We start from the raw sequence: 15,229 nt of genomic DNA on the forward strand, positions 1-15,229 counted from the left end.
TTTGAATAGTTTAACTATTATAATTGTCACATATTGTCACTATATAGATGAACTCACAATTAAATTTCATCATGAGAAATGGCAGCCTTGACATTCTGCTAAATATCTTCTTTTATATTCCACACAAATCATACAGAATAAGTATACAAGAGCAATGCTGCTGAGTGACATGTTTAGATTGAAGATATAATGTTCATGTTATACAGCCATGTGCACTTCAGTATGTGAGCAGACTTATTTGGAGAGAATGAAAATAGGCTTTAATGCCGAACAGAGGATGTTTCTAGTAATATAAAGATTGCAGGAGGTGTCAGTCACATTCAGATGAAGAGTGTTGCTGCATTTAATAATAAATCATCTAAACTCACATAAAGACCTAGTGGTTCTGTGTTTAGGGTTTATCTCTAATCATCTCATTCCAGTGTCTGCAAAGAGAGGAGTCTGGGATTAATAATTAGCGCTTTACAACACAATTACTGCAGGTTTGGCCTCTTAAACTTAAAATAATTAAAGCCAAGAAGGCAAGGACCACTCCATCAAATTCCTCCATTATGTTAAAAAAAAACAACAACTGGTAATTGATTTACTTTTACATTGACCTTGTGTCTTATGTCTCTGTGTATTTTCACAAGACATGCACTTCTTCTGCTTCTTATTTATTTATTGGTGGATGGCAAACCCACTCATTACCAGACTGGACCAGCAAAATAAAATAAATCTAGAATGAAAAGAATACTCCACATGTCTTGATTCAGTTTGTGGTTACTCTGAGCATGACTTCAGTCAGATTAAGATTCTCTTTACATGGTAGATTCTTAATTATAGTTGTGTCTTCATTGCATTCAAATCTGGTTATTTTTGTCTATAACAACTCTGTCTGTGTACGATGATGTGTTTGGAGGAGGCGTGGCTTTAGAGACTAATTATGCTTTCAAAGCTGAAATCACCTACCCTACCTTTAATATAGCCTACTTTCTTTTATAAATGAACAAAATTATCATATCATACAAAAAAAAAAAAAACTACAAAATATTACTCACTAGCTGCTTCTCCTAAAAACATGTATGATAAAGAGAAGTCATGGTGTTTTATCATTTTTAATGAGTCAATAAGGGGAAATCTCTCATTGTTTCTTGTTAAGAACACACAGGTAAGATATCTTGTTATTACACGGCCTTCAATAGCAATGCAATAGCAAACAATAATTAAATAATTAAAGTGGTCTATATAATCTACCCTAGTTTTAACTGAGTGAAAGTGCAGCTCTGAGCTGGTGCAATCAAGTGGAGGCGGAGACTAATTAGCATATTCATGGCTCCGCCTTTACTAAAGGAGGTGAGGGTGCAGGGTTACATTCAAGTCCTTTTAAGACATTAGGAAATGTCAGAGATCAGTGTTTGGCAGTGTGCAGGGGTTCAGATGTTCTTTTGAGATTTGTGTCTGCTTTACAAACCTCTCTAATCCAGATTAAACACATCCAATGTCCTGTACCCACACGCCTGCTAAGCCTGATCTGGGACAAAATGTGTGTCACAGTCTGTGTGGCACATCACAGTAGCCACGTTTGTTAGCGTTATCAAATTTACAGTTAGAATGTGTCTATTGTTTTTTTTACAACCAGAAGTAAATCGTCTCTCTTCCACTGAACCACATCGCAGTGGTTTTGAGCAGCTCTGTTCTGGTTGGATCTTTCGACAAGGAGAGATAAGTTCACCTGTGAGAGTCTCTCGTGTGTTCTGTGACCTCCAAGGCCTTCCTCCTGTGCTGAGTCCAGTTTACCAGTCTGTCCAGCTGGAAACACACTCTGATACTGGACCTGGACAGACACATGATCCATTCATGAAACCCCGGAGGGGCTCGGTGAAAGAAATCGCCCGTTTGTGAAAGAAACTCTTCTCTGGAAGAAGACAGCTTTTAAGATGGTGAAATCGAGTCTGCATTGCTGCTGGTGTTTCAGGCAGATGTGGAGCGTCTAGAGAGTGTGGGAGGAGACGCTCATAGTTTCCAAAGAGGAACAGCTCAGCTTCAGCAAGTCTCTTCCCTCAACATTTGCCAAAGACGAGCTCCTGAACTTACTGTGTTCATCTGATGTGTGTCAAGGATGAGAAAGAAGAAACATGTTCTTTTCATGGCAGCTTTATCCAGGACTTTACTTTTAAACTAAGCTTTTAAATAAAATGCATTATAGAAGTAGTTTTGATGCATGGCTATCCCTTGTAATGCACCTGATCTCATGAATAATAGAAACCAGTACAGTATAATATTTATATTTTCATTGTTACACCTTTAGAAAGTGTTATGCATGACAAACAAACCTTCACATAATGCATTCACAACCTTCATGATGAATACCTTTACAGTGCATTATGTTACCAGACGTTTTTATAAACATTTCATGTAGTGCACAAATAAATATGTATGCAACATTTTGAGCTTTTATTGTCTGAATTTAGCATTGTTTTATGTCTACGTGCAGAACAGAAGGGAGCACAAGTTAAACTGATGTTTTATGCAACTTCCAGCTGCCATGATTTCATCACAGATGTGCTTCGGTGAGGCAAAATCAACAATACTGAAGTGAAAACTGCCAACATCACAGCCAACATCTGACTGAACTGAGTCCACAACAACAACAAAAGCCCCTCAGAATCAAAAAGCTGAATTTCCATAAAGTTGAAATCTTAATATCACTGAATAAGCTGACACTCAGACGTCATATAAAACCCAAATCAAGGCTCTCTTCAGAGCTCTCGAGACTGGAGCAGGACAGAAGAACACACGGCTCGCTGTGGGTCCACATCACTGGAGGCTTCCTGCAGGCCATGAATGTGTGTTTGAGACAGCACACTTCCTCATCTCTCCCGGATATAAACGCTTCGTCTTCCTGAGGCATTCATTACTCATCATTCCCATCATCTTAGGGACTTTCTTTGGGCCGCAGCTGTTGTGTTTTTCTGCCTGGAAAGCAGATTTGAATCCTAAAGGGAGCTGGAGTTATGTAAGGAACCACACCGTGATGAAAGGGTTATTTCCAGTGAAGCTGAACTCTGTGTGGGTAACACAAACATGTGCATGGGTCAAACAATGAAAAAAAAAAAAAAAAAAAAAAGCAGTGACAAAGATTTGTAATTTGTCAATTATTTTTTACCATCATTTTCTTTAAAAGGTTATTAGCAATACATATCACTAATCAAAAAGGATGTTTTGATATATTTGTGGTAGGAAATTTACTAAATATCTTCATGGAACATGATCTTTACTGAATATCCTAGTGATTTTTGGAATAAAAGAGAAATCTGTAATTTTGACCCATACGATGTATTGTTGTCTATTTCTACAAATACACGTCTGAGACTCAAGACTGCTTGTGTGCTGCAGGGACACATCTATGATATTTATTAATTAATCATTCTTAATATTTGTAAATAATAATAATAATAATAAGTATAAAAAAATAAAATAAAAAATGCCAACATTTTACTGTTAGTTAAATAGAAAAATACTTTTAAAATAAATGTTAATTTCAACATTTAGTAATATTCATAATTAAAATCAAAAGTTGTATTTGTTTACATTTAAACTTTTTTTTTCCAGCTGATCAAAAACTAACAAAATAATATGAAACAAAATATCAGTTACTAACATAAAGATGAATAAATACTGTACTAAATGCTCAGTGTTAGTTTATGTGTCAGTTAACTAATTGGATGGAAAATAAATAAAGTAAACAAACAAATAAAACAACTTTTTAAATAATTAAACGTTTTAGAAAGTAAAGATTAAAGATGTGTACACTCACACAGAAGTGTAAGTAAAACAGTTATTGCTATTAAGATATTATATGTAAAATAAATATATATATATATAAAATATATAAAAATCAACACGTTTTTTTTAGCTATTTTTTTCCATACAGTCAATGACCCACACAAATAGAAGTATATGTTTATTAGCTCAAAACAACCATAAATCCCTGACCTTTTCTGTTTATTTAATGATTTATAGATTTCAGAAGAAAAAACAAAAACTTCTAGGCCTGAGTTTGAAGGCTTCAGTCAGCTGAGGTCACATCCCAAACATCATCATCATAAAAACATCTGGAAATATCAATAATCTACCTGTACAACACAATATCACACAAGACTCAGGTGTGCTCAGATCAACAGAAGACATGTGTGACACTAATACACGGATGAAATGTACAGTTATTTTAAAACATATTCCACTAAATCAGCACATTTCAAGCGTATTTCTTTGCAAATAGCGCCATCGTGTGGCTGCTAAAGACACGTGTGAGGTTCAAAGCGCGCCAGATTTTCCCGCGTGGGCGGGAAGAAGGTCAAAGCGCGGGAATGTTTCTCAACCAGGGATCGCAGATCGAGAGTCGGGAACAAAACAAGGAAGACTAAACCCCGAGTCCGCAGATTTAACCGGATGAGACAGCTCTCTACAGGACTCCAGAAACACCTCGTTTATTCCAGACTTCCAACAGCCCTCAAACACATTACTGGAGCCTTTAACACCATATAGTGAGCACAACACTCATAGACCTGATAGTAGACGCCATCTTGAATTTTACACGGATCAAAACAAGGCTGAGATGATGGATTTACTTCGTTTTTATTGAAATATGAAACGGTTTTAGAAATAGGTTTGTCTTGAAAGCTAAACAATTGAAATGTTATTAAACTACTTCTGTCCATAACAGTACAAACAACATTTTAACATGGCGCTATCCTGATAATAGATTTTTTCAATTATCAGAGTTATGGAAATATTGGACCTTCATTTACGCGTATAAGTTTTATATATTTAATTTAATATTAAACTTGTGAGATGTCATATTTGTAAATAACAAAAATAATGACATGAAAAAAAGTGCATTTCCAAGAACTATACTGTATACAGTATGGTTCCTAATAAACGCTAGGTCAAGGGTCAACTTAACATTATAAATGACATAAACATTTGTTTTATGAGTTATGGTCTGACGAACTTGTCCTACACACACAAAACACTTCTCGTTAAAGAGGAAGCCATGACCAATAGCTGATCGGAGAACATATTGAAATAATTAACAGTTTACTGACAAACATATGTTTGCTTTCCCAGCTGTTCATTTTAATTGACAATTAAAATATCTAAAAAAACTAATTACCTTGTAAATGTACATAGCTTTTCTAAAATAGTCCGTAAGCAGATTTTATTTTGGTCTCTTAATAATATACAGATATTTATCTATGAAGAAAGGGTTTATGAAAAGTTCATGTGTTTTGTGTTTGTAATATTTCTGCCATGCAAGAACAACAACAAAAAAAAAACATCCTTTGGTAAACCATAATGATAAATCATAATTAAGAGATATATACATTTTGACAAAAATAATTGAGATTCAAATTCATAAGAAAGTCTATATTATGAAATACGTAAATAATGAGATAAAAACATTATGAGATAGTCAAAATGATCCAAAAAACTAATGAATGTTAAAATTCTGAAATGCAAAGACATTATTACAACAGAACAGTCGAAACTAAATCTACATGAATCATGACAAATACAACGTTATCACTTCTCTTATGCGTTTTACTTTGTAATCTCAATTTTTACATGATTTCATAATAACGTCACAATTATGATTCAGTAAAACACTGTTTTTTCTTATGTGGCAGAAACAGCTTCCATACAACACAGGCTTGAGGTAAGAGAAATGGCTGCTTATATTCTGGGATTTTAAGGAAAAAAAATTCAAAACGAGTCTCCTGAAATTGTCCCAACATTGTGGGGCTAAAAAGATCCTCATGTACGGCTTCCTCACTCAAATCTGGAAACTTGATGTCACGAGAAACACCTAATCACACATCACACATACATTCAAACAGATGACAAACTGGGCATGTTCCAGGTTAAAGGGACAGTTCACCCAAAACTCGAAGTGTTCATCATTTACTCACCCTCATGCTCCAGACCCGTGTGATTATAGAAATGCTTTGTACATGAAAGGACCACACTGGCTTTTATTATGAAATAAAAATGAGAAAACTTTGAAAAGACGACAAAAGTATGAGACAAAAAGCAACTTATGAAAATTCAAATCTCAATTTCACTTAATTGTAATTCTGACAAATATTCAAACTTACAAAAAAATTATATATGTATGAGCCATAACTGAGAGAAGTTATAAGTTGTGACTTTTGACTTTGAGATCGTATTTATCATAACAGTAGTCATATTTTTGACTTGTCAAGGTTAAATTATTGTCAGAATTATGATCTCAACTTTTTATTTTGATTGCAATTTTCTAATTTTATTAAACATTACTTTTTATATCATAATTTCAACTTTTTATGTCAAACAAAATAACACCGGACCACAATAATACAATGTAAAGACAATAAAAGAAAAGTGTAAGACATTTTCAGATTTTGTGATGCACAGGGAAGGATGACAGTATTTTAATTTTCTGCTGAAAAACCCCTTAAATCTACTGCATACTGTAAATATCTGAGATAAACACCACATGGACTTATACTGAAAGTGCATACATGTTAAAATGATGGAGTTGCGTGTTTTCTATTCAATGCAGAGTACTTGTATTTAACCTGGAATATTGCTTGAATGCAGAAAGATGCATGCCCAGTGAAACTAGCAATTTGCAATGATAAATTAATATGATTTCTCTCGTCCATAAATCTCCACGTATCTTTTAACAACAAAAAATGCTTAAAAAGAGAGTGAAGTAGAAGGAATGGCGTGAGACTAGAAACACGGCGTAATGAGGAGCAGTTGTTATTGAGTTAATGAGCTGTTTCTAACCGGTGTGAGTCACTCGCTGATATAATCAGGAGCAGAAAAACAAACGACTGAAATGAACAGACTTCGCCGGCCTGATACAGATCTGACGAATATGTTGCAATGCATTCTCAAAATATAACAGCCTCGTAATGCCACTGATAGAGGTGTAAGAAGCATTAAAAAGTCTTTTTTTTTTAGTTTTAGGATTGCATAGAAAGTACAGTTGTGCTCAAAGACGTCAGTCCTGAAATACAAAGCGAGTGAAAGTGACCGAAGCGAAATAAACCCAGCATTTACTCTTCTTTCAAGGCACAGCTATTCGAAGGTACTCAAGTGTGCAAAATGAAGCTCAGGTTGGATTATCTTAAACAGGGAGAGATGGCTTTCAGAGAGACTCGAATCAGTGTGCTTCGCTACCAAACACACGCAGGCACTTCTGCTCAAGTCAGCGTTTGGTGTATTTGTTCCAGCAGGATCGAGTCGCTCGATGTTCTCTCAGCTGCTGTGGTTTGGTCCTCTATCCCGGTCTAGTCCATCCTAGTGGTCCGGCGTGGGCTGGTTCACGATGACCTGGATAACAAAGTCCTTCTGGATCTTGGTGTCTTGCAGCCGGGTCTTGTCTGTGAGGAGCTTCCCGGAGAAGAACCAGCGCTGGTGGATGGGCTCGATGTCCTCCTGAGCTTGCAGCTGTTTCTTGAGCAGGCCGATGGTGTCGCTCATGCTGGCGTTCAGACGCACGTCTTTGCCGGTGGAGAGCCGTACTTTCAGCTGGAACTCTTTCTTCTGTGTGGAAGGGGGCTCGGGGTTTTCAGACAGGTCTTCTTCGCTTCTTTCGGTGATCAGATTGACCGGCGGAGCCAGACAATACACCGGGAGCTGGTATCGGTTTCCTAGTTCGTCGTAACACTCGGTCAGGGATCCTGGAGGGATTGAAAGCACACACAACCATCAGAGATGGGAAATAAAGAGCGACAGACAGAGGGTTGGTGGGTGCCATCATCTCTTTTGTGTTCATGTTATTAAATACAACTGGATTTGTAACAAATGAGAGGTATGCATATAAATATGGATTAGGTCTCATGTTGGCTTTTTATTTAACCTTTATTTTGTGGGCTGCTCCCCTAATTTTCCGTAATTTTATCAGTGTGCTATGAGATTCTCCACTGGACAACAGATGGACTCTTGTTTCTCTTCTTCGAAATGAAAATTCTTGGCCGAAGCGAAACAAAATGAATCACTGGGTGAAGGCTGAATTCATAATCGTTGGAGGCAGAAATCTAAATTGTATTTCAATTAAATGCACAACCTTAGTTGACATGATAATCGTAATCGAATTGCATCGTTAAACCAGTTCCGATACACACCACTAGTGCATGCAACACTAACTAAACTGTTTTGACCAAATTTTGCTCAATCCATTTTTCCAACTGCTCAAAAGACGGCAAGTCAGACACACAGAGCGGTTGTGGTCAGAGATGCTCACCGTGTGGTAACGTGATGTTGGCTCCGTCCACCACAGCCTGAGCCAGTTCATGATCGTTACACTCCAGAGCCACAGCGGCGGCCTTCAGGGCGTCCCAGATCTCCTTCCGGCCCTCGAACGCTGGAGCCGTGTCCCAGAACTCATCTCTCTTACTGCGGAGCTGGCCCTCTGTCATGGGGTAATCACTCTTCCACTTGGGCTTGTCTTTCTTCAGCGGCTCATTACGACCTGCAGACGAAGTGTGGATTAACACATTAACATTACGTTATCTCTGCTTCTAAACCAACAACATGTTTATTAGATCCTGTACCCACTAAATTACTGAAAGTGTTGTTACCTTCTCAATATTATTAACTCATTTCTAGTCTTACTTGATCTTAGTGCTGCGTTCGACACCATAGATCATGACATACTCATAGATCGATTACAAAACTATACAGGTATTCAAGGGCAGGCTCTAAGATGGTTTAGATCCTACCTGTCCGATCGCTACCATTTTGTTTATTTAAATGGGGAGTCATCTCATTTATCACCAGTAAAATATGGAGTGCCACAAGGATCCGTCCTAGGTCCCCTTCTATTTTCAATATACATGTTGCCCCTTGGTAATATTATTAGAAAATACGGAATTAGCTTCCACTGTTATACTGATGATACTCAGCTATATATCTCAACGAGACCAGATGAAACTTCCCAATTATCTAAGCTAACAGAGTGTGTTAAAAATGTAAAAGATTGGGTGATCAATAATTTTCAGACAAAATTCAAGAGACAAGACAAAAAGACAAGAGATAGTAATTATTGGACCAAAAAACACTATTCAATTCAAGTTTATTTGTATAGTGCTTTTTACAATACGAATCGTTACAAAGCAACTTTACAGAAAATTATGTTTCTACAATATTTAGTAGTAGCTTATGGTGGTGACTGTCTGTTTGTGCAAGTTTGACAGGATTTTTAGAAAAATTAACACTACACAGAATCTTGTAGATTGTTATATTAGAAAGCAATTTGTCTTTTGAAAATCATATTTCCAATGTTACAAAAACTGCATTCTTCCATCTTAGAAACATTGCCAAGCTACGAAACATGTTATCTGTTTCTGATGCAGAAAAGCTAGTTCATGCATTCATGACCTCTAGACTGGACTATTGTAATGCACTTCTAGGTGGTTGTCCTGCTTCTTCAATAAACAAGCTACAGGTCGTCCAAAATACAGCAGCTAGAGTCCTTACCAGGTCAAGAAGATATGATCATATTACCCCAATTTTACAGTCTCTGCACTGGCTACCTATTAAGTTCTGTATCAGTTACAAATTATCATTACTTACCTATAATGCCCTAAATGGTTTAGCTGTACTAAAAAGTGTTTTTTTTTTTTTTTTTGCTGTACTTTTAATCTAATAAACAGCCTCAGCGAGTATAAGAAAAGAAACATCACACACACACACACACACAGTATAAATTTTACATATACCGTAGTTTGATCTTATTATTATTATTATTAAATATAATGTGTTATTAGTATGCATATAAAAGATGTTTTTCTGATAGTACAGTAAGCTCAAGCTCAATAAAAGCAGAAGTGAGCTCCGCTCGCTCATATTCCCACGACTGAGCAAAGGTTGTGTATTCAGGACTGTTTGTCTGCAAATACTGCCCTCCCCAAAAACTAACAGCCTCCCTCCATCAGCAGCAGCTCCTGACCCTGCGGTCAACAATCAGAGATCACCACCACATTACTGAGATTACTACACACACTCGCTGTCTGCATCAGGATGTTAACTAGTCCTTCAGTTCAAGTGTTGATGACACACACACACACACACAATACATTCACAGTTCATCAAAACTAGCATCTCCACTGAAGACAACAGCGTCTCTGGCATTAGAGTTCAGTCACTGCACCTGTACACACACATCTCTGATAGTAATGCTTCGAAGATTTAACAACAGTTTAAAACTTCTCATGACCCTCGGTGATAAACCTGTGCAGAAACAGGAAGTCCACACTGATGGAGAGATACAGATGACTCCGTGCTTTCATCCAAACACATTATTTATAGCAGAGAGCTGTGAGAAGAAGTCATCATCATCAGGACACAGGTGTGATTTACAGCGCTCCACCCAGAACACTTCAGTATTCAGTACAGCGAAGCCAGAAATAACATGAACACTAGAGTTTAGATGAAGTCTGCATGTGTTTTGTGTCTTGTGTGATGCATCAGGGTTTGTTCCAGTGACAACGTGAAGAAACAAACGATTCACAACAAACGACTCTTACGAACTGATTCACTTCAGAAGAAAACACTCACAACTCAGTACGAGCTATGAATATTATACATCGTTATTAAACAAGGTTTGGGTACCACACAGGAATAATAATACATTTAAATAATTATTTTCAAAGATTTTAAAAACTATAGTTATACTACCAATATAATAATAATAATAATAATCAGATTCTGACACACACCAATCAGACTAATATATATTACGCAAAGTTTGAGAAGTACAAACGTTTTAAATCAATAATAATTAAAATAAAATATATTTGTAAATATTTAAACTTCTCAGAATCCGTGTCACTACTAATATAATAATTATTCCGTCTTGTTATCAGATTTACAAATGAACAGATTTACACAAAGTGAGAATATTTGACATTGTGATTAAAAAGTTAAAAACACTTAAAGGCCAACACTTTTATATGTGTATTATGAATATTTTATGTAAGAACATTTTGAGAATTTGTGTAACAACAACAACAACAATAATAATAAGTTTTTTTGCTTTGATAATAATAATTACAATAATGATAGTGTGGTCAGACTGATTAATACTTATACATTTCATCTTATTAAGCTAAGTGAAAAACTTTAAATAATAATACAGTTTTGAACTTCCAATTTTTTGTACCGGTAATAATATTGCAGTTTTCGTTATCATATGTGTGCACAACTGTAGCAGATGTATTTCTCATTGTTTAGGGCTGATATTTGACATAAGAACTAATGACTATTATGTGATTGTGAAGACAGACAGACAGCACTGAGAGAGAGATGCACGGTCACAGCAGCTCTGATCTCCTGCTGAAGCACAGGTGACCCCACACACACACACACACACACACACACACACACACACCTCACTGCTGGTCTCTATCCCAGATCATTTACACTACGGCTGATGAAACACAGAAGAACAGTCCCATCAGTAAACATGCAGAAACACGCTCTGAGATCACACAGACTGCAAGCTCCTACATGCATACATTCTTTTGAGAAAGGTTGTAAAAAAACTAACATTTTAAAGCAATGCAATGTGGTATAGCGTTTTCCTAGTACATAGCATCTATGGTAACCAACCAATTACATTTCACCATTGAAAACCATAGTACAAGAGTAAAGAATAATGTGCATGCGTGTGCAGAACCATGACACTCCTTAGTTTTGGAATATGCATGAATTTATCATAGACTGTATAAAAACAGCATTTATTCATTGCTAATAAAATAAACATAAAAAGCACAGTCTCACTGCAAAACAATCATTATTTCATGTTAGATTGATGAATATCTTAAACCACTCCATGCTTAGCATGTGTAAGTTCATAAATAATGTCCTGGTGTTTTAGTTTGTGTTGTGTCTGTTGTTAAGTCAGTACACTGCGTGTTTTGAAGAAAACCACACAGCAGCAATACACGCACGAGCCTCACCTCCGCGCTTCCTCGATGCGCGTCCACGTGACTCCTCGCGCTCGCGCCCCACGCAGCCTCCCATGACTGTCAATCAAACACAGGACACATCTCGAGACGTCTTCAAAATCCTCTCCCGGTCTCTGATCATCTGGTCACGTGACTAAACACAGAGCTAACCTTACATGCTGTGTGATCGATCAGCAGCACGCGCAGTTAAGAGAAGACTCCCGCGAAAACACTTACCAGACCTCCAGACTGAGGACGTCTGGGGTGAAGTTATCTGGCCGGAGAATCGCGTTCTGGCTTTGTTCGACGAGCTAACGGTAACTTACAGCGGCTAGCTTTATCCCGAACTCTTCTAAATCCAGTCTGAAAGAATAAAACAACATCAGCGAGACTGGTAGTTGAGCTTCCTTTGTTCCTCCGTGCTGGTTTTGTTGTATATCACTGTCTCAGCTCGTTATCTGTCGCTAGTCTAACGTTACCTTTCCTCTCACTGATGTTTCCGACGAGTTCACATTACTGACGCACACCGCGCGTGCGCGCTCTGGCCACGTGACTGCCCTGCGCCAGAGCCCCTCCCCCAGAGGAGACTCAAACTCCGATCAAAACTCGTGAAAGTTTGCGAACAGAGTAGACCACGTGTCCTCTGATCTACAGTATACTCAGCACGTCTTTTTTTGACGTGAGCTGTAGGCTATTTGTTGATTTCTTTACAGTGCAGTGAAAAGCGATTTAAAGTTTCTTTATTTGACCCTCTAACCTTAGCACTCACTATTATAATTCTATTCTTAAAAAAATCTAACTACCTTTCTAATCTATTTGTATTCTATTTTCTCATATATTATATATATATATATATATATATATATATATATATATATATATATATATATATATATATATATATATATATATATTCTCAGATATAAGCAAATATATCAAATCAATCAGATAACAGAACAACAAATGTTCAGTCAGTGTACTGTTAATCTTTTATTTTAAAAAATAAATATTTTTTTTATTTGTAATTTTAAAATGGACATGGCAGATTAAAATAATAATAATAATAATAAACCTTTTGATATTTTACTTTACTTTGTTAATAAACACAACACTTTCTTTCTGAAAAACAAAATTATGCAATTAATGTTTTAATAGTTTTGGCAAAATTCCCAAGTCAACCTTAAAGGGTTAATTCACCCCAAAATGTAAATGAGGCTGTTTTACTCAGCCGAGGCATCCTGTGTGTATATTACCTCCAGTCGCAGTTATATTAAAAACTGTCTTTGATCATTTAAGCCCTGTCTTTGCAATCAACATTCCTTCAGTCCAAAAGATGTGAAATAAAAAGTGCCTTTTCATGAAGAAAATTAAATAAATGATAATAAAAGTGTCTCACACTGGGTGACTGTGAGAAACACTGAGCAACTTAGGTTAGGAAACACTGCTTTAATGTGTCCCTGCAGAATAAATGTATATAGTTTTTTACTGATGCCAAACTTCAAAACACTTCTTCTTGAAAGTGTTGTAAATATAATATATTGTTATATTGCATTTCTGCAGAGAATATAAAATGTAGCCTTTTAAATGCATGCACGTCTCCTGAATGGCATGCACAAAACTATTCATGCATAATATGTAGAGCACATTTACAGCACATTACATTTGCACAAGAATGTAAAGTAATTTTCAACAAAATGCATGAAACATCTGGAAATTCAAATCATATCATAAAGAGGCCCATGATCACCATCAGAAGTGAATATTCGCACTATAACCCAGTCACAAGAAGTCTTTGGCACCAAGTACAGCTCTGAACTCTGCTTGTGCTGAAAAAGGATCTCAGACTGACCCATAAACACACATTTGAGCAGAAAACAGGTGAGGAATAATGGACGAGTCGTGTCCTGTCGCATGAGTGAGATGCACCTCTAAACTTAAGCTGTTCTCGCGACACGATGGAAATGCCGTTTGTTGATGATCCAGATAAAGATGGGCTTCTGCTCCATATTAGTGGCATCTTAATATCAAACATCCTTCAACAAACAACTCACTTGTATACTGAGTTCATGTATTACTGTATGGTTAGGATTCATGCAGTTATTATTTATGTATTGTTATTATAATAGTAAGTACATGTAACAAGCACACCTTAAAATAGTAACAATTATTTTCATAATTTAAAAATTTAAGGATAAGATAAAAATATATATTTATTTTCACTTCATTTATTAATGATGTTAGTGAAAATTGGTCTCTAAATTAAATTATTACCAAAATTAAATTCTACAATAAATATGAAACTAAACTCACCAGCAGGTGGCGACAAATTGCTGTCTAAATGAGTCATACATTCAAACGATTCCTTCAAACGGATGATTGATTCAGAAATGAACTGAATCTTTCTGAATGATTCACTGAATCACTTACTCACTCGATTCAGATTTGTTCTGCTGTGGCTTTGCTTGGGACTTTTTTGTTTGCAAAATTGAGCAAGACATATAATATTATCTTACATTTAACCTCTTGATTATTGAACTATTTTATAAAATCTGTATCACAATTCCAGTCGTCCTGATATCATGAAACATTTTTTTTTTTACTTTGAAAGAAAATCATGTCTATAATCCATAATAACACTTCCTCCAGTGAAAAGTGCATCTGCTGTTGTCTCTCACAGATTAGTTTAGATCTGTTTAAACGCTGCTTGATCTGTGCAGATTTCTCTCCTGATTCAGACCAGAACACTTTTTCACTGGAGGAAGTGTTATTATGGATTATTTGAGTTAAAATCATCTTAATGCTGGATGTGTTTCAGGTTTTGTCTTCTCCAGATGTTCACTGATGGACTGGAGTGCTGTGGATTATTGGGATGTTTTTATCAGACTCTCATTCTGACGGCACCCATTCACTGCAGAGCATCCATTGATGAGACACTGATGCAGCGCTACATTTCTACAAACCTGATGAAGACACAATCTCATCCTGATCTTGGATGACCTGAGGATGAAAACAATTCTGGGAGAACTGTGCCTTTAAACAGGCTTGTAGCAGTTTAAATGTTGAAATAAAAGGCAGAAACAATAATATAATTGTCTTTTTTTCTAGCGGTTCTGTTTAAACACAGTGAAATTCATTCTTCTCACGACGCCATGACGTCTACACCTGGAATATGTTTTTATGAAAATCCTACAAGGAGTTTTGTTCTTGTTTTATTTACGCTAAACGGAAGATTTGTTGTTTACATG

General features: G+C 36.3%; 1 protein-coding gene across 3 annotated transcripts; it reads right to left on the reverse strand.

Moving 5' to 3' along the window:
• Positions 1 to 5,568: 5,568 nt before the first annotated feature.
• LOC113112066 (ubiquitin domain-containing protein 1-like) lies at positions 5,569 to 12,525 on the reverse strand. Of its 3 annotated transcripts, XM_026277444.1 has the most exons (4): positions 12,222 to 12,524; positions 11,997 to 12,138; positions 8,279 to 8,506; positions 5,569 to 7,715 (listed from the first exon to the last, which is right to left on the reverse strand). In XM_026277444.1, the coding sequence occupies exons 2-4, from the start codon at positions 12,058 to 12,060 to the stop codon at positions 7,333 to 7,335; spliced, it is 675 nt and encodes a 224-aa protein (XP_026133229.1). In that variant the 5' UTR covers positions 12,061 to 12,138; positions 12,222 to 12,524; the 3' UTR covers positions 5,569 to 7,332. The 3 variants fall into 3 exon arrangements, with proteins under 3 accessions (XP_026133229.1, XP_026133230.1, XP_026133227.1); XM_026277445.1 differs by lacking the exon at positions 11,997 to 12,138 and having other exon boundaries at positions 12,222 to 12,525; XM_026277442.1 differs by having other exon boundaries at positions 11,997 to 12,524.
• Positions 12,526 to 15,229: the final 2,704 nt, after the last annotated feature.

This window comes from Carassius auratus, chromosome 12, assembly GCF_003368295.1.
Source record: "Carassius auratus strain Wakin chromosome 12, ASM336829v1, whole genome shotgun sequence".
Taxonomy (NCBI): Eukaryota; Metazoa; Chordata; class Actinopteri; order Cypriniformes; family Cyprinidae; genus Carassius; species Carassius auratus.